At 47.4% G+C, this 19628-nt stretch overlaps 2 protein-coding genes across 10 annotated transcripts; both read right to left on the bottom strand.

Annotated features, from left to right (window-relative positions):
* Positions 1-742: 742 nt before the first annotated feature.
* LOC146590990 (placenta-specific gene 8 protein-like) lies at positions 743-3379 on the bottom strand. Of its 3 annotated transcripts, XM_085313664.1 has the most exons (5): positions 3334-3379; positions 1953-2095; positions 1610-1734; positions 1077-1180; positions 743-979 (listed from the first exon to the last, which is right to left on the bottom strand). In XM_085313664.1, coding segments are annotated over exons 2-5 (336 nt in total). In that variant the 5' UTR covers positions 2059-2095; positions 3334-3379; the 3' UTR covers positions 743-978. The 3 variants fall into 3 exon arrangements, with proteins under 3 accessions (XP_085169790.1, XP_085169788.1, XP_085169789.1); XM_085313662.1 differs by lacking the exon at positions 743-979 and having other exon boundaries at positions 1073-1180; XM_085313663.1 differs by lacking the exon at positions 743-979 and having other exon boundaries at positions 1073-1180; positions 1953-2090; positions 3334-3371.
* A 1063-nt stretch (positions 3380-4442) lies between these two features.
* LOC146590989 (placenta-specific gene 8 protein-like) lies at positions 4443-15458 on the bottom strand. Of its 7 annotated transcripts, none has more exons than XM_085313686.1 (5): positions 12824-12951; positions 6851-6995; positions 6098-6222; positions 5013-5116; positions 4443-4648 (listed from the first exon to the last, which is right to left on the bottom strand). In XM_085313686.1, coding segments are annotated over exons 2-5 (345 nt in total). In that variant the 5' UTR covers positions 6966-6995; positions 12824-12951; the 3' UTR covers positions 4443-4647. The 7 variants fall into 7 exon arrangements, with proteins under 7 accessions (XP_085169812.1, XP_085169808.1, XP_085169809.1 ...); XM_085313682.1 differs by lacking the exons at positions 4443-4648; positions 12824-12951 and adding exons at positions 14108-14280; positions 15218-15458 and having other exon boundaries at positions 5009-5116; XM_085313683.1 differs by lacking the exons at positions 4443-4648; positions 12824-12951 and adding exons at positions 14108-14280; positions 14425-14501 and having other exon boundaries at positions 5009-5116.
* Positions 15459-19628: the final 4170 nt, after the last annotated feature.

Here is a 19628-nt window from a genome sequence, read left to right as displayed (position 1 = left end):
CTTTGCAGATCGAGGGGCTCGGGGGCTCTGCCCCCCCGTGCAGAGCAGCAATTCCTCCCAGAGCCGGCCTCTCCCTACGCCACTGGTTGAGCTTCACCGAGCTCCTCCTTTGCCCAAGATCTTCCTTACGGAGGGTTGTGCAAAGCTCACAGTCCATGATGTGTCTTGGTTTATAACCCCGGTTGCCAAGGTGGACGCCTTCCCACCTCTTTTAGGGATTAAAACATCTGACTCACTCACTCTGCTGTTCTTGCTAAATCTCTGGCTAGGCCGTAAGCTACGGTCAGCTCAGCAGCCAGCTYGAGCATTGCAACGATGACATTTGCTAATACCATGGTTAGTCCGTCTTTTACATCCTGACGGGCACAAGGCTGCAACCACCGGCAGCGCCAGCAAGAGCCGTACTGCTAGGCTGGAGGGGCAACTGCGTCCGGCCCGCTGCGGGGAGGACAAGGTCGTGCTTTGCACCAGCCACAGGCATGAGGAGCAGGCACGGGGCAATGCCGTCGCTGGCGCGGCAGGCTCACCGCTGCCGGCAAGCCGTGGTCGCCGCGGGGCAGGCGCTGAGTTGCCTGCAGTGAGCTTTGCTTTGGGTCCGTTACAGTCTATTTTGTGACGGTGCTTTGCAGTGTGGTCACATACACCGGACCCTCTATTCATTAAACTAAATATTGGCCCAAATTCACAGCATTAGAAAAAAAGAAAAAGAATTAGACTTGACTGCTGTTGCGGCGGAGCACAGAGAGAGAAACCAAGAGTAAAGACRGCACGTGCTGCAGGTGAACGGCGCATTGCATTTTATTGACGATTAAAGCAAGGAAGGGAGCAATCAGCAACAACCAAGCGGAAGCGTCCGTGGCACGGCTCCAAGCCGAGGGCGCAGCCGGCGGCTCCGGCGTTTCGCGACTCCGCGGCAGGCAGCGAGGCTGGCAGCATCCGCCACGGGACGGGCCCAGGAGCGTCAGAGCCCGGCGCTGATCTGGCAGGCAGCAGAGACCGGGGAGGGGGGTGAGCCCCACGCAGCCCGGGCCGTCGCCCTGGGCGCCCCCGGCCCCTAGGAAATYAGATAAACTTACCAGAAAATGCCCTGCGCTTTCCTCTTGTTGATATCTCTCTTCAGCTGACACAGAGCGCAAGAGGGACAGCACAGGACGCTGAGGTAGTCGTTCAGAAGGGACCCCTGGGCAGAAAGAGCCGTCGTGAGAATGAGTCATCCTCTGACCTCAGCTGCCTTTTTTTTTTTTAAAAAAAAAAATCCCCCTTTCCCCCCTCCTTCTTCTTTTTTAGTCTGTTTTGTCTCTCTGAAGTCTACAGAACCCTAGCCTCCATCCATGCCCTACGGAGGAGGGAACGATGCTGTGGGGGAAAAAAACAAAAGTGAGGGAGGAAGCGGCTGCTCAAGGAGCTCGTTTTGCGATGGGGCTYTCCAGGAGGTCACCTCACCCCCGCTGCCCCGTCTGGTGGGGCTGGGGGCTGTCCGTGAGACTGCGAGATGCTGCCCTCCCCCGTCGGGTGCCCCGTCGAATTTCCCGGGCAAAGCTCGGGCAGGGTTGCGCCGGCGGCTGTGCCTGCGGCGGCGGCAGGGCGGAGGAAAAGGTGGGCCGCTCACCGGGATGTTGTATCTGGTGCGGTAGAGCGTCCTCATCGCCACCGTTGGGCCGCACAAGCAGCACTCGTCCATGTCCCTGGCCACCTGGCATCCCAGGCAAACGAAGCAGAAGGCGCCGCATATGCCTGCGGAGAGGAGCGGGAAGAGGAGTCGCTTCCCGCGGTGCCCACCGGCCCCGGCGACCCTCTCCAGTTCGGAGCAGGGGCAACGCGAGCGGGACTCGGAGACGCCCGGCTGCGGGGTCGCCGCTCCCCGCTCCGGACCCTCCCGCCGAAGGAGCAGAGGACGGGGCAGAGACGCACGGTAAGGGCCAAAGATAAGAGCTCCCRAGCCGCTCGCTTACACACGCCCAAGTCGGAGCAGCAGTCCAGCAAGCCCGTCTGCCACTCGCTCGCCCGTGGAGGACCTGAGAACTGAGGCTGGATCGTGATCACGGGATAAGAGGCCATTCCTGCAGCTTTTGGGTCACTCCAGGCGGTTTCTGTTCTGCGAGGGAGAGACACGGGAGAAAGCTACCTCCGGACCGGATTGTCTCCCTCACGCTGCTGGGCTCAGGGACGAGCCGGTGGCCAAACAAGCTGTGAGGTCCGGGAGGGTTCCCACGAGCAGCAGTGGGCCCAGGGGCAAGGAGCAGTGTGCTCGGAGCCAGCGGGACCAGTCTGGGGGCCATAAATCCTGTCACCCCCCAGCCTAAGCAGGGAAAACGCTTTGCTGTCCCGCGCCCAGCTGCTTCCTTGTTCCTCGAGTGTCCCATCCCTTCGCCTCTCCCTCTACAGCGGCTTCCAGGGCACGCTCTTCCTCTTCTCTGGCTTCCTGTCTACCTGTTTTCTTGGCAGGTTTCGAGGCAGCTATTTTCCCCTTGTCGTTTTTGCGCCGCGATAAGCACGGTCCTCCTTCGCCTCCCTCTGGCCACCCCTCCCAGCCCCTCGTCCTTCCTTCTCCTCCTCGGCTCTGGGGCTCAGCAGCATGCTGATGGAGCGACCCCCCCCCCCGGGCTGTTTCCCCTTCCTCGGAAATCGTTTGCTTTTGAAAGAAGCACACCTCCTCCCAGGAGGTCTTTTCGCGGTAAGGAAGACCTTTTCTTTCCCATAACAGCACGCAAAAATAAATAAATAATAAATAAAAAGGCGGCGGCAGATTGATTCTGCCGTAGCCCAGGCCCCGAGGTGGAGGAAGGGCTGCAGAAGCTCTCCCTACGACTTGTTCGCGAGGGACCTTGTGCAACGAGACCGACCACCCGCGAGACACCGGTGTCCTCTCCCGTTGTACGATTCCAGCTCGCTAAGTTACGCTGAAGGGCAGAGAGCCGCCGGGCAGGGCTGCCTCACTACCCGATGCGCGCTCAGGGTTGAGAGACAAGGGAGCTGCCCAAGCAGCTGCGGAGCAGTCAAAGCAGTGCGTCGTGCATCCCTTGGGCGATAAGCTGTCGGTGAGGACCTTCGAAGCAGGCTCGGACGAGCACCCAGCACCCCACCCCGAGCGCACCTGATGCCGAGGGCGCCGGGCAGCGCGCGAAGCCCGTCGGTCGCCGCTCAGCATCTTCGGCATCCGACCCGGTGGCTCCTTTCCGCAGTTCCCGAAGGCTGCGAGCATTCCCCGAGCCGGCCAGCCCCGCTCCCGGCTGGAGCCGCAGCGCTTGTACTACCCACGCGCGAAAAAAAAAACGCGCCGCCCTCGCCGAAATAAGACGCCCTCACCCCGGCCGCCCGAGCGAAGGCACGTACCGCCGGCGAGCAGCCCTCGTCCGCGGAGGCGAGCTGCCTCTTCCTTCTCCTCGCCCTTGGGAAGTGCCCGGCGCGCACCGCCCAGGGCAAAGAGCGGCGTGTGTCCCCCACCCACCGCCACCGCCCCGGCCTCGCGTCGCGCCTTTCCCGCCGCTCCTGCTGCCGGCCCTCGCCTTTTCCYGGATGCTCTTATCGGAGCTGCTCGGTTCCAGAGAGCAACAGCTCGCGGAGGAGGCAAGTTCGTGTTCCAGCCTTCGCCYGGCTTTGAGAGGCTTCCTGGCGGAGGTCCAGCTCCTGCCAGGCAGCCCTGTAATTAAGCCTGGCTGTCATAAAGAAATGACTCCTCGGGGTGACGCAGGTGCCGCCTCAAACCTGGGGACAAATTCTCTTCCCTTCCATACACCATGCTGGAGAGAGCCCCAACGGATGGTGATTTCTTCCCTCTCCTCAGCCGTCGGGCTCTGTGTGGCCGTGGCCAGGAGGCGGCAGAGTTGGCCCTCGCAGAGGACCTGGCCTACCGCGCCCCAGGGACATCTCCATGTGCAAGCAGGTATGAGTTTCCTGCTAGCCTCCCTGGAGGAGCACGTTCCCCACCGAGGCCTCTGGCCACGTCTGCTTTGCAATGCGCAAGTYTGGCTTGTGACAGACGGCCAAAAGTGGCTGAAGACCCTGCTGCCTGCGGGAAGAGGCTAGTGGGCCCTGGAGCGGGTCTCCACCCCCAACACAACTCATTTCTCCTTCCTTGTTCTTCTCCTTTCACAAAAATAGCATTTTGCTGAAAGCTGTTGTTCCCAAAGAGAAGACGCTGCAAAGCGTCCACCCAYGTTCCCTTTTTTAATCTGTTTTTGTTGGTGTAGTAATTTGAAATAATGTCACTTTTTGGGAAATGCAGCTTCAGGTCAGGAAAATAATAATAAAAAAAGAATTATTTCCACAGTTTACATCTTGGGTGAGTAAAAGAGACATCTCATACATATTAAAAACAATTTTTTAAAAAGTAGTCAAAATCTCAGCTGCACTACGGACAGAGGGAAGCTGCTAAAATGGAAGTAGCATGAGGAGGAAGAGTTTCTCAAGACACCACACATGCACAGAATGACGACACACAGTGCAAGCGAAGCCAAGTGGTGCGGTTTATTGATGACCGTAACATGGAAAAGAGGAATAGATAGCGATCAAGCAGAAACGTCTGTGGCACGTTTCCAAACCAAAAGCGCAGCTGGTGACTCTGGCATGTAGCAACTCTGTAGCACGCGGTGAGGCTGGCAGCATCCACCGCGGGACGGGCACAGGAGCGTCGGAGCCTGGCGCCGATCTGGCACGAAGCAAAGGAGCGGGGGGGTTGAGCCCCGCGCAGCCCGGGCCGCCGCGCGTTGCCAGTCCCTCACCRTGCCCTGCTCCGCGTCGCCCCACCGGACTCACTCCGGCAGCAGGCCCGCGGTCCCGGCGTACCGTCTCAGCTGTCTTTCTGCCCCCGTCCCCCTTCCCTCCGGAGAGCCGGGGCTCCGCAAACACCCTCCCTCACAGAAGGCTCCCGGTAACGCTTCTTGCTGCGGGACAGCTCGCTGTTGCCACTTAGTTATTTCCAATTCTGCATCACTGGTGGCCCATGAGAGCCTGAGCTTCTGCTGGGCTTCACGTGGTGGCTTCCTAAATAAGCAACAACCAGCCAAACTTACCAGAATATGCCAAGTGCTCTCCTCTTGTTAATATCTCTCTTTATTTGACAAACAGAGCACACAGGACAACACAAGGTGATGCAGTAATCAGAGCAAATGGACCCCTGTTAAACAGAAATTATTTAGGACTGTAGACGTTTCCAAAAAAATCACATTTTGTCTAAGAATAAGTTAATCGTAGTCCACATTGTGTGTCTTTTAGTTCCTCTTTGATGCTCTTTTTCGCATTGAGCTTCAGAATCTAGAGTAGCAGTCTTTAAAAAAGCTAAACTATTTCAACATTAATGACTGTATTTGCTGTAGAATATAGAGGAGACTTGCAAAAGAACTACAACATATAAAGAAAAAAGAAATAACTTAATACAGTATTCACATAGCTATTCATCTTTTTGGCTTCCTAGGGTTGAGGGATTTGGCTCCCTAGGATTGAGGGGAAAAGCACCATAAAAAGAGGCAATTTTGGTGAACTGGAATTGGGCTACTTTGGTTTGTGCTACTGACAATATTAATTTACCTCTGAAAATAAATGATTTGCCAGATTTACTGCATATGCATGAATGCAGTTCTCCAACGCCTTATAATAAAGGTTTATCTGTGGAACAATAGCCAGCCAAGACATCTCCTCAAAGGAGGGAATGAATACGCATAAAAAAATGAGTGAATTTATTCTTTACGATGTGTCCAATTATCTCAAATCTTTCCCCATATATAATGTTCATTATGGAGGGGAGAAGAAGCCGCCCAGACCCTGTGAATCACCGTGGTCAGCCAACTGAAAGCGGGACGTGTTTCTGCGACCTTTTTGCGGCGCTACAGGAAGCCTGCCTTCATGTGATGAAGGGTGCTGCAAAGGAGTTCTGCGAGATTTTCTAAAGGCAGCCAAGGGATTTGCGTGGCTAAATGTCTCCTGACCCCGCTTCTGCACTCCCAACATCACTCGAGAAATAAAACACTGGAGAACGAGTGAAAAACCGGCAAACAAAGAACGCTGTTGCCCGCCACACATTTGTTATGCCCAAAGAGAGGGGCTTCGGGGGGCATTTAACGTTCTCTGAGCAAGGCGAAAGGAAAGATTAATCACTAACCGGGATATTGTATCTGGTGCGGTAGAGGGTCCTCATCGCCACGCTGGTACCGCACAAGCAGCACTCGCTCATGTCACCAGCCACCTGGCACGCGAGACACGGGAAGCAGAACATCCCGCACAAGCCTGGAACAAGACGAAACGCAGGAACGAGTGAGGGTTTGCCTCCGGCTCCTGTAGCCTGTCCCTGTCAACGCCACCCTTAGGATGGAAGCAGCTGGGCCCAGAAAAATAGGAGGAGAAAYGCAGGAGCAGGTTGGTAGGCCAGAGCTGGGACAGAGAAGGGGCAGATCTTTGAGAGAACCGAAGGGTCGTGGCATGAGAGACTGCAAGTTCCCTGCAGTTTTTTTGTCCACTAATTAGGGCTGCCTGTATTGTCTTCACCAAGAAAAGCTCTGTTTTTGCAACAGGATGAACAGCTGACACACTTCCACGAGCCCGCTGTCAGCCCTGAGGGACGGGGTCCTGCTTTCTTCGCCAGAGGCGAGGAGAGGCGAGGGACAGAGCGTAGCGTGCTAACCCAGCCCACCTCCGTCATCGGAAATGCTGCCTGGGCCTCCTATCTGGGAGCATTTCAAAGTTCATCATCCCACTACCAAACCCTACCTTTTGGGGAGTTTATTCCACTATTTTTCTGAACAAGCAGGTGTTAGCATTGCCTCAAGAACAGCTCCAAGAARCACACCACCCATTTCAGCAGCTGTCAGAAGCCCTGCTTCACGCGGATGTTTGAGACAACTAGTTATGTACGTACACACGCCACAGTCAGTGCAACAGTCCATCAGGCCCGTCTGCCACGTATTTCTCGATACGGACGAAACAGGCACAACATACTGAGGTTGGGTTGTAACAACRGGTATAGCGGCCATCTCTAAGTTTCTTCAGATCTCCTTGACCTTCTGAAAGAGAAAAGGGAGGAACAGGACAGCTAGTGACACCTTGCAGGAAACAAAGCAGGTAAATCAGATGGATGGAGGTGGCCAAACTGTGGCAGCCAGTGAAGTCATCTAGGCGGTAAAATTCGCTAATTCTTCCTCACCTGGATGCTGAACGGCTGCATACTTTCACTCAAAAGCCTCCTTCTTCCTCACCTCAAAATTAAGAATAACTCTCTSTGACCGACCAATAACCCCTGTAATGAAAGAAGGCTCAGAGGAGATGAACACAYGCAAGATGCTCTTCAAGCCCAGGAAGATGCAACCTAGTAACCAGAACTGTTGCCRGAGGGTGACCTTTGTTTTAGATAAGTAGCCGAAAATTTGTTGAAGAAAAACGGAGTGTTTCCTTCTGAGTTGAACAAAAGACGTGAATATCTCTCTGAGATTAGCCAGAGCAGCACGGGGTAAGTGAATATGTATGTGGCTGAGCCCAATACAGAGTGTAAAACCTGAACAACTAACAGGAATTTTTGAGCAATGGGCTGGAGCTGGCTTCAACCCACGTATCCTTCCTGGCGGCTGGGGACACCCAGTGACCTGACGGTGAGCGTATTATAGAGACCAGTAATAGCAATTGCACTTGTAGTGTGATTTYAGTATATTATGCATCACTCGGCTAAATCAAAAATCCCATGTAACATGAAATACCTTCAAAWCAAACTTTTACAWTAAACATTGCCCTCTCTGTATATGTGGAATATCTAAAAGGACCTGGTCAGCAAGCATTGGACTCTGACACCCTCTCTGTTCAGAGGAAAGGAGCCATTTCACTCCATGACTAGCACCTAGTGCCTCCTTASTTATTTCTGGAGGAATTTTGCCCTTCTCTGCCACGGGTTATGACCTTAAATCTGGGAAACACAAAACACTCAGGATGGTACTGATGKAAATCTTACACTCTTGCTGCTGTTTTTCAGCGTGGATTCAGAGATTTTTCACTAGCACTTTACTTAGACAAAAAAAAAAAATCTCTTTTGCTTCAATGAAAGACCAAAGCAGGAAGGTTTCTAACATCAGTAAAACAGGAACAAGTAATGTGTATAGCATAACTGTAAATACCATATATATACAAATATATATATAGCACTTCTCTTCACGCCTAACATTCAACCCAAATATCACACTGGTCTGAAAATGTTTTCACTAGAAGTTCTTACGAGTAGCCCRTGACACTAATAAAGTTTCACAAAACTATTGCTTCCCTTCACTTACATTCACTATGAGATATTTAGAGGTCAGCTACTGTTAAAATCAGTATTTTTCTTGTGTTGCCATACTCRGAGATGGACATTCTCCTAAAATACACAGCAATAATAAACCCAATAATTACWGCCAGCTAATAATCACCCAGACACACAGCCAGTTCTCAGCACGTTATTATCAGTGACGGCTGACTCCAGCACCAAAAAGCACCTTTCACAYGCTCACAGACCAACACGTAGGCAGGTGCACCTTACAGGGACACCACCACCCTGCCACTGGTGGCCCAACAAGTTGCAAGGTCCAGAATGGTTCCTGCAAGTGTCAGCAGGCACTGGGGCAAGGAAGAGCCCACCCAAATCCGGCGAGGCCAGTCCTGGGGCAGTAAATCTCTCTCTCTGTCTTGGAAACAAAAGCCAAGAGGGAAGCAGGCACTGAACACCCTGACTCCAGGCTACCGTGAGCCCAGAGCAAGCAGCACTCACGCGTTCACATACCCGCGTAGGTGCTGCTGGGGTCTGCGCGCCAGTGGTGATGCTGCAGCAGCACCCTTGGCTCTGAGGATGGTTCAGTGATGCGGGTGCCAGGAGCTCCTGCGGTTCCTGGCAGCAAAGCAGCAAGGCAGGAGCTTCCCTGAATTCACCCACGAATGCACATGTGCCACCAGCAGAACCCTTCAYGCTTGGCTGGTAGCACAGAGGTGGGCAGGGTGGGAGACAGCCTGCCACCAAAGGCGGCAGCACCTTCATCATCCAGGCTTTGCRTGGAAAATGCTTCATTTCACAGGGGCCCAGCTGCTCTAGAAGCATAGGGCTTCGACAGTGATATTCWGATCCCTGTCTGCATTTCTGATACCTCTTTGGCCTTGTGTGACAGCTAACCTCATCAGCACAGCATGAAGCTGTCATTGAAGGTCATCTGTGAAAATTTCTAACAAGACAAGTCCCAGGATCAGCCTTTGAGGAMGGATACTTGCCCTTTCAGCACTTTCGGTGGTCTTTTCTTTAGCAAGGTCCTTATCCAACTTAAAAGGCTTCTCTCAATCCCACTTTTACCCAGTTTGCTCCCCCCCACCCCCACTTCCCGTTCCCAGGATGCTCTTGGGGCAGTTCTCCGTCCAGCATGGTTAGGAGCACTGCTCCACAGATGTTTTATACAGCCACCGGCTTTGTCCCTATCCCAATAGGAAAGACAAGCAGTGGATTCTTCTCCACTCCCAGCAGCATCCTTTCCAGTCACAGGTCCACATTTTGGTCCACTCTGACCTGCTCTCACCTGCTCTAGCAATGGACTTGTCAATGCTTCTCAGCCACAAACTTGCCTCTCCCTGCAGCCTGTTGCTTCTTGTCCTCTTCCTGTCTCACTGCAGGCTGCACTGTACTGTCCTCTCACCATTTCCTATGGTTAGGTCTCATTTTTTTTTCGTGATCAGAGCTTTTTCCTGGCTATGTACTGTGGTCATTTCTCTCTTTTCCTGTGATTAGTTGTTCTACTGTGCTTCTCTGCCACTTCTTGTTTTCCCCAAAGCCTCTCCCCAGCTCTAATTCTTCTGTTACTAGATAGTCTCACTTTCCGCCAGACATTGCCAATCATGCTCTCAAGCTGGCTGCTTTTTTCTGCAAAGCATTTGTCTTCCAGCTGCTTTTAATTTCTCTTCCCCTTTCTCATCTACTGTGACCTCAGATCTTCACCTAAATTCCACTGCTGTCTTCTGCTGCAGTCCTTATAATCTTGTCTTTCTGGAGCCCTATCTCATAACACAAATGGTTTCTCTTGGCACCTCAGTAAACAGTCTACAAAAACTTTGCCCGTTCTTTAGGTCGCTGCCACTTCTTGTGCTTTTTTTTTTCTCCCCTCTCCAGAAAAGACCAAAACGCTACCAAAACTCTCAACTGCAGAAATGCATTTCTGCTTACTACATTTAAATTGTTCACTAACTAGCATTTTTGTCTAGGTCTTTTCTAGATGTATAAGATGATAAGGTTTTAGGTTGTCAGTGACAATTTTACTATTTATTTATTTATTTTTTTTAGGCTTGGCAAATGCCTTTCAGCAGAAAACAAGAGAATTTTGCCTACTGCAGACTCAGATAAAGAACACGAAGTGATTAAGCCACATATCGCGCAACAAACAAGRGCTCTTCCCTCTGCAATCAGGTTAAATACGCCAAGACTCCCTCGTTTTCTGCAACAGCCACTTCAAGCTACGTTCTTAAAACAAGCCTGCAGCCACTGGGGGAATCCTGCGACAAACCCCTCTAATCCTAACTGATCTATGTCCCTCTTCCCCCCGGCTTCTCTGAAAGCTTTTCCAAAGTGGCCTATGGAGTTCCCAGGATCAGGGTGTTAGGGACAGCAAAGCAGACATGAAGTAAAGTTGTTTCTCTTTGCTGATGAGCGTATGGCCTTTCCTCTCCTCCTCCCTTGCTGCTGTTACAAATGAAATTACAAAGTCTTCAAGGGCATCTTGATTTGCTTTTCAGTTCACTACAGCTTACGACACAGAACTTTGCTTATTAAAATTATACTTTTATGAACATGTTGCACTTGTTCTGACACCACTGTTTACTAGGCATTTTGCCCTTTTTCATTATAAATACTGGCCACTGCAGTGTCACGGCAATGTATGTGAAACACATCCCAGCACTCAGCAGCTCTGCTCATCTCTTCCTCCACAGCAAGCCAGTAACCAGTTTGCATTTCTTGTTGGTTGGACTAATGGCTAGGGGCCAGTGGTTTCCTGTCTACTACACCAGACACTGGATAGCTGTTCTTCAGCACAAAGTTCAGTAAATGCAGAAGCCCCAACTCAAAAAATGATTAGGATTTTGAAAACCATAGCCATCTAGCAAGGCATACATTTAGACACTAACAACCCACCTAAGTGGTGTGTTGCAGATCTGTCAGAGGATGGAAAAACAACGAACACTGCCATATCCTGTAGCACGTTCATGCACATAATCATTTGTTACCCATATTTGGACTCTTTTCAGGTTTTTGCCTGTGTTATCCGGCCCCCTAAACAGCATCCATCCATTCACTTTTCCTCCCATTCCAGAAAGGTTTTGCTAATGTTTAGATGCAGAACCTAGGCTAAAGCAAGTAACACAGATGTCTCAGTTGTTGAGTTTGGAGTATTTCTCAAAAGAATGCTTTGGCATGAGTACAAAGCATTTGGGAAATAGCCATAGCCTCATATTTTCTTCTAACCAAGCTAGACTCAGTAAAAGAGAGGTATGTTACAAAAAATCGCCAGGTCTGTTTCGYAGAGATTGAGAAACACAGATACTCAGCCACACATCTGAAGTCTGATCCCAGTCCTTGCTTTCTTGTGGATGAGCGAGTAGGTAGACCTTGAAAAACAGAAAGCTTCAGATCTAAATAAAAAATAAACAAACTGTATTGTTATTATGCTAGCCAAGTAAAAGGTGGCACACATTTCATGCAACAACCAAAAACAAATTCTGCCCTGAGGCAAAGTTTTAATGGTTGTGCACAAATAGAAGAAAGCGGAAGAAAAATTACATAAACCACTTGTTGGAGTTTGTTAAGATTTCTTGCTACAAATTGTTTTTTCTCTCCTATTCAAAAACACTATATTGGCAGATGTTAAGAAGAACGTTGCTCAAGCTTCAAGCTCCTCCCTGTACAGCTACTGAGCGCACAAACCAGAATAGAAACTGAAATGTCTCAGGACAGTGCTTCTCAAAGCCCTGCTGAAATTCTCCTTGGTGTTAGGGCACACTCTGACTCCATTGCTGTGTGCAAACCGCAAGCCTTCAGAAATTAATTTCTTACTTTTTTATGGCCACATGTGCAACCTTTAAAATAAGGGGAGAGTGAATCTTCTAGAGGCAAAATCAGGTAKGTGTACAAAGAGAAGTGAGAACAATGATTGCCTCTGATTGCCAACAGAAACAAACTCGCACCTTATCTATACTTTTTACACTATTACAAATGCAATTGTTCAATATATGGGTATTATCTACATCCTTTCTCCTCACTTAGCCAAAAACTTTGCAACCTGAAGATGCTCCTCCCCCCCATCCACTACATCAAACTCATTGGTATTTTAAGCTCCCAAGACAGGAGATCACATTGAAAAGGACACAAAATGCACAAAGACGCCACGCAGTAACATATAAAAGCAGCTGATATACAGCCTTCTTGTAAGATATGAACTACATCCAGGACATATTCTAGAAACTACCCAAAATGTTCCAAAAACCACATAGCTGCAAAGCCTGAACACCACTGGTAAGAGGAATTTGATTTCAAGCGCTCATTTAGACAAGCAGACAACCTAATTTAAACAGATAGCAAAGTATCAGTCTGATTCTTCTGATACATTTATACAATTCTAATAACAGGAGAAAACAGGAAAAAAGAACAAATTTCTGGTAACTCAGCTTTTGAGTAGTTTTTTAAAAGAACCCCAGTTGCATTTTCTATATAGTTTGCTTTAAATGATTCGTTGAGCAGAAAAAAAAATAATTCTTTAATTTTTCCCTTTTTCACTATCTGCCCCCTTTTCCTGGGCAATAACTAACCTAGGAGCTAACAAGTTTCTAATGTTTTAAGAAAACCAACCTCACTCACAGAAGGATGCAGTGGGTCTTGTAGGGCAGCCTCTGGCAAAAGGAGGGCTCTTCCCTGGCTGAGCTCTTACATATAAAGGGTTTGTGGAAGATGAAACTCAACTTTTTCACTCTCAAGACTCTCATTGGTTGTAAGTAGCAAGCAAATACAATGGTGGGAGGTAACCAGAGCAAGAGAGTCAGGAGTTACACTGTGACACTAGGAGTGGAAATTTAACACATGCACAGCGCAGTTAGGTTTTCTTTTCAGAATTAAATCAGAGAATTTTGTTCATGTTTAAAAAAGTGGTTGCATACACATTGTCACAGTCCCTTCACTCTGTTTACATGTGGTTGTTGTTACAGGAAGAATAGGCCTGAATGACTTGTCTTAATTGAAATAAGCACTTTCCCAACATTAAAGTATTTCCCCCCACCCAGAAGAATAAGCATACTCTTAAAAAGCAGAGAAAACAAAGAGAACCTTAGGATGTTGTTACTCAAAAGTTTCTCAGAAGTTGGAAAAAGAGGTTCTATGGATTTGCTGGTTTGCTTTTACACTTTAGATCGGTGCTAAGGTGAAATAGTGTGGCCCCCGTGGCGTCAGGCCGGCCCCATGGAGGAGYCCGGCCTGCGCTGGGAGCCCGGCAGCTGCCCGGCTCCTGGCAGAGCTCTGCTGAGGAAACCCCAGCTCAGACTCATCTCCTCTGTCTTCAGTCCTGACGAGCATTGCAACTATCACAAACTTTCCYTTTCAGGGAGAAAATATGATTTTTATGCAAGTAGAAAATATTTTATATTAGGGCAAAGTGCTACTGACAAAGACAGCAAGGTTAAATTGGCAGTGTATACGTTACTACACATGAAGCTAAACTAACTGCCCCTCCAAATCTCTCAGATTGTATTTTCCTAAATCAACCTGAAGATTTTCCTAATTTCACTTAACTTAATCATCATATTGAATTGAAGAATGCATTACTGACACCATAACCCAACAGAATAGAACCTACATTTTGACATACGTCCTATAAAAGAAAACCACATGCATTATTTTGCATTGGGATTAAAAGATCAGTTTTCTCAGTAATTCCTTTAGCAGCTGCCTTGTGGCAGAAGTGCAAGCTCTAGCATAACTTCCTGCCTTCCATTTTCTTATCCTGTTTCCCTAATCATTTGTACTAACTAGAAACGGATGCCTACCATCCTTCACCCTTTGCAACAAGGGTATCTCAATTTTCATAAATCCTTCAAGGAAATGCTTCAAAAATATTTCTGAGAAGCATACACATTTACTTACAACCAGGCGTGTTCCCTTCRTTCTTTCTCCACGGTTTTGTTTGGCATACAGTCAATTCAACCTGGCACGCGTTCAAACCACCTTGTATTTACTTCACAGATGTTCTTAGATGTCAGGCTTTGAGCGAAGAGTATCTCAGCTCCAGGTGGTGGCCACCGGCTACGCAACAGACTCTGCCTCAAAAAAAAGAGAAGAGCAGAGAAAAAGGGGCAGGGGGAACGCGTGAGCGAGAGGCAGAAAGAGCGAGAGCGATGCAGGGAGAGAGCAACAAAGCACAACACAGCGCGAGAGGGAGCGAGCCAGGAGACTGCACCTACCCACCCTGGAGAGGCTCTGGGATGGGGACACRGGGACGGGGCTTTGCTCTTCGGAGGCTCAGCCAGAGCAACCAGCAACAACGTCCGCAAGCGCCAAGATGACACCAAGCGCTTTGCAGCTGGCAGCGTTTCAAAACTTATCTGCCCCGTTTCCACACATGCACGCGTTCCCCGGTACAACGAGATACACTGTCATTCACTATTTCTGCATTTACATCTCCTTACCACTCGCACCACAGGCAAGCCACCAAAGCTTGAGAGTAGTTCCCACACTTTCTGAAAAGCTGTTACCTAAGGACAGAGAATATTTGAGTATTTTGCACGGTGTGCATATTGCAAGCAGTGCTGGTAGGCAACAGGTCCATACAGTAATGTACATTATAAAACACAGCTTTAAACTATTCTATATAAACTGCTGGTAGCATGTTTTAATTCTCTTTTCACAAAAAATAGGGGGGGAGGTGAACAAGAATTAAGGGTTAACCTGTAACCTTCAGMAATTAAAATACAGACTTGGTAACGATCCTTGGATTTATGGTGTTATACATGGAACGGAAAGAGGTGCTATAAAAATCCTGCCTTTTACCAACAGTGCTGTTCAGAGAACAGGGAGCATGGCAGCAGGACCCCGATACACTCTCCATCCTTCCGAAATTTAACAAAAATTGCCTCTACCCTGCTGATGGTACCATTTGTGAAGCCTTTAACATGGCTCCTTTGCTGACACAATGACACAGAGCCTGTGCTGTGCTGCCCAGCAAATGACTTCATGAAGAGAAGACACATCTCTTACAGGAAAGTGAAACAACAGCGCAATTCCAGGTACAACTTTTCCAACGAGGCAGATACAGTTTTCCGTCGGGCTGGATCTTCAGCTGCCTGCCTTTGAGGCTTGCCTTCACTTTTGGAAGCAAGAAGGGTTTCAGGCAGTTTCACCGAACGTGACACCCATCCTCTGCTCACTGCTCAGCGCCGCCAGGCCTTTGGAGAGAAAAGATGAAGCTACTGAATCAGTCAAGGGTTATGACTTTTGCTCTCYGAGGAATTATTCTCAATGAGATCAGCTCCCCAGGTGGCTTAGAAACACATACCTATGCTAGAGACTGGGTAGGAATGAGTGGTCACAGCCTGAGAGGTGGGAATTAAGGGTGAGGGTAACCCTAAGTATTTAACGCTGAGTCAGCCTGGCCTCCGTGGACAGATGCCTCCTTCCCCCTATACCAGCTTTGTGAAGTTGGGAGAGATTTGCATGGACACGTTGATTTGAGGCATGAGACTGGGCCCAAACATCGTTTCTTTATTCTGTGCATTTTTCAAAATATTCCCACAGCCTCTTGTGACACCACCTTTGCCAAAAGGTTTTAGTTCAGAAGATGCTTTCTAGAACAGAAGACACCCGACATCCTACTATCTGGCTAAACAAAGAGTATGTTGTGCAGAGAAAGAAGGCTGAAATGCACTGTTTGTATGAAAAATACCTCATTTAAAAAAAAAAAAAAAAAAAAAAAAGGGCTCTTCAACCACGTTTGAGGATTTGAATGGTTTATCCTCCATTCAGAACTGTGATGCCATTGATGATCCTGGAACTCAGGTGATACGAACAACCAGGTCATTTAAATGTTTTTCTTTCACAGAAAAACAGCTCACTTCTACCAGGAAAAAAAAAAAAGGTATGAAAAAGTAACTTAACTTCTTGTTATGACCCTGACATAATGCCACTGTCAGCAAGTACCTCATCTAATTTTCTCAGCCAGGTATTTAATTTAGACCAAAAAAAAATAAAACAAAACAAACAAAAACAAACAAAAAAACCAACAAAGAAACAAGACCATTTTGGCAATAAAATCAAAACACAAACTTTTGAAACGCGCACAAAGAGCATCTCCTTTGCTAAACAGCTGCCAGGAATCCCCATCTCCCTGTGTCTCACCAGCCTGGCCTTCTAGCCGGGTTCCTCAAAGATCCTGACCTGGACTCCAGGGAAGGTTGGCAAACTTGGCTTGTTTCAGACGAGATTTTTCTGGCTGTATGAAGTGGCACTGCTGAAAAATGTAAAGTCAGCTGCAAAATACAAGGTTGCTAGCTAACACAAGGCAACAATGAATAGTACAAAATCTCGATAGCTAGGAAGAAAGGAAAAGGGTTAACAAAACAAAAACTATAATGTCTTTTTGTTAAAGCATGCTAAGACACGTTAAGCTGTGAAATGCCCCTGTAGTGTAAAACTGCAAGGTGTTATAGATACCAGGAAGACCAGAGTATCTTACCAGAAGATCTGAATGGCTCTGAGGAGTAGAGTTTCAGAAAGCAGAACAGAACTGTAAACATCAAATATAACACAAGGGAGTTTCAGAAAAGTACATCTACTGAAGAGAGGCGAGTCAGGTGTTAAAAACTTCTAAGAGGAAGTGATAGCATCTGAGCATGAAAAGATCGAGGGAAACTGAGCAAAGTATTTAAAATGTTTGTTCAAAAAATTTGAACAAGATAAAGACTTAAGGTGATGTAGAGCTTTTAAACAGAAGCCAGTTACAGATGCACGGCTGAAAGGAGAGAGCTCAGCTCTTCACAGAAAACCCTGATTGATTTTCACACCTTGCTATCAAGTTACAGGCCCATCCAAAACACAACAGTCCAGAATGTTTGAAAACCATCTCTCTTTTCCTCTATTCAACTATCTTGGCTCACTTGCCCCTTAAGAAGAAGGAATAATGTTCTCAGAATTTTAACGATTTTTTTTTGTCTCAGACTTGGAAAAGGCTTCCTGTGTCTGAACTTCAATTATTTTTTTTCTAGCTGGTTTAATAAAAGACAACATTTCTCTGCAACTTGCTTTCTTCTCAGAACTTGGAAGTTTTTAGGCAGAAGGAAAACTCCCACAGTTAAAAAAGCCCAAGGAGAAAGGAGCTGAGCAGATGTTAGGAGACGTTTTGACAGCTCTTAGAAATACTTCTAAGGGCCAGCGTAGTATCTCAGCCAACATGATATAACTGCAGTTGATACAAAAAGAGAGTTGTTCTCTCCCCTGCCCATGGCTCTAAGTTCCTCATTCCTCTCTTGCAGAGATCTAGCAACCACACAAATAGCAGAGTAAGGCAGTTCAGCTCACTCATCAGACAGAAAATGGTGTTTGGCTTATTTGGAGGGTGAGGCTGGGAGGAGTGAATTTTCATTTGGACAAACTCCCTGAACAACCATCTTGCTATAGACACACAAACACTAGATTCAACACACCAAAGGGAATTCATGGCCAGGATGAGCGGGGGCCACTTGCTGTTTAGCAGCTCACAGTTGCAGTATATTAAGTATAAAGAGGTAGTAGTTGAAAAATAGTACCCAAAGTAGTTTCATATCCACCTTTGGTCACATTCTGGCATGGGTAAAGATTTGTCACAAAACATCTCACGCAGTTTGGTTGACTTTCTACTTCCTGTATTAGTTTTCTATTATTTCTAACCATCTTTCCAGTGAGGCATCAGAAACAGAAATTAATGTAAAATTAACCAAAGCATTGGAGAATTACATGTTCAAGATACTTTGCAACAGAATTTACAGTCACAATTACTTTTAAAACGTATTTACATTGCTTACATTAGTAGAATAAGTTCTACTACTGTTGATTAAAAGCAGCCCTTGACTTTCTTATCGCTACACACATACTTTGTATTTTATTTAGGAAAAAAAGCACCATGACCACATATCATAGATTACTCGGCTAAATAAAACACTACTTGAAGAGACAAACCTGAGAAATCACTGAAAGCAGGTTTATAGTAACAAGGGCTCTTATAGAGAAGGAAATTAAGAGATAGTTGAACTGGAAGATAAAATAGAAGAGATGATTTATAAGAAAGGGAAGCTGTACGATTCAGTTCTTGCTACATGTACCTCATCACAAGTCCTCTTCAGTGAGGAGCTTCACTTTTGCATCAGTATAGTTTCCTCTGGGCATGCACAAGATGTGTCTTGTGTACTGCTGGATTTCTTCCGTTTGACTTCATCCACATAGCACTTCATCCAATTTTGCATAAAACATGTAAGTGGCAGGAAGACTGGAATCCTCTCTCAGTTGGCCCAGAACATCCATTGCCAATAACATTTGCCCTGATTGTTTTTGAAGTTAGCTGCTGTGTGTTCTACTTTCAATTTTCTGAAGTACTTTCTGACCTACCTTGAAGTAAAGCAGCTCTGAACAGCTCAAATTCTTCAAGGTAACTTTCTGAGCAGCATCCACACTATCCATTTCTTGAACAAGGCCTTAAGATAGTAGACACAATAATTACTGGTTTTATACCTATTCTGTAGCATGGGTTCTTTTTAAAGATCTCCCAAGATCTCAGCCTACCACTGAACACGTGCACAAACAGCAACAGCACAGTAGTTCACTAATCTACCGACAGACACAAGAAGATGACAGAGAAAGTCCTCTCAATCCTATCTAACATATGAAAAAAAAAAAAAAAACAGGATACTGGTAGCAGGCCAACTACGCAGAGCACCTTCACCAGATGAAGACCCACGACAAATGAACTCCGCAYACATTGGAAAAATATTCACTGGTGAGAGAATGAGTCTTCTTTCTACGTGTTGACATAACTTTCTGGTTTTGGGACATCAGAAAATGTCACTAGCACACCCCTTTTGTTCCCAGGTCATACTCTTAATGGCCAGYTGTAAGACCGACCTAGTGAGCTGATAACCCCCTCCCAACAACATTGACTCTCACCAGCCCTCTTGGCAATTCTGTTTCCACTAGACAGTTTCTGAGCTAAGTGCATGCAATACGTACTTTTCTGAGACAGAAGAAGGCAATCTCTGGTTTCCTTTGTCTAAAAATCTCTTCTTTTGCTAAGGAAATAYGAAAATGGTAAAATCCAGGGACCTTTGATGTCCCCATCACAATTCCCTTCCTCCCTTAGAGATGAGTTTGAAAGATCTCGCACACAACTACGAGGCACTTAAGGCAAAACTCTAACCCAGCTACAAATTGCTGCTGACGGCTTGGCAGCCCCTCATATTTTCCAGCCTTGTATTCACTGCTGCTGCTTCTACAGGAGCTAGTGTGGGTACACAGCTCCCTCTGACCAGATTTGGTGTTGCTTTGGATGCACCTTTCAATGAAATATCACGTAGTATGTAAAGGCAAACATTTGTGCTGCTTACAGTGATTTCTCTTTCAGTGAGCAATAGCCAATGTTGAAATT

This window comes from Rhea americana, unplaced genomic scaffold (assembly GCF_003343005.1).
Source record: "Rhea americana isolate MKP2758 unplaced genomic scaffold, rheAme1 scaffold_392, whole genome shotgun sequence".
NCBI classification, from domain to species: domain Eukaryota; kingdom Metazoa; phylum Chordata; class Aves; order Rheiformes; family Rheidae; genus Rhea; species Rhea americana.
Note: the sequence above shows the minus strand (reverse complement) of the source record. Positions and strands in the feature narration are given on the sequence as shown.

Excerpts from the sequence above, each read along its gene's own strand:
- LOC146590990 (XM_085313662.1), bottom strand. The coding sequence starts at position 2,058 with ATGGCCTCTTATCCCGTGATCACGATCCAGCCTCAGTTCTCAGGTCCT. Across the intron at positions 1,735-1,952 it reads CTGCTCCGACTTGGGCGTGT|GCATATGCGGCGCCTTCTGC; the intron begins GTAAGCGAGCGG and ends TCCTCTCCGCAG. Across the intron at positions 1,181-1,609 it reads GCACCAGATACAACATCCCG|GGGTCCCTTCTGAACGACTA; the intron begins GTGAGCGGCCCA and ends CTTTCTGCCCAG.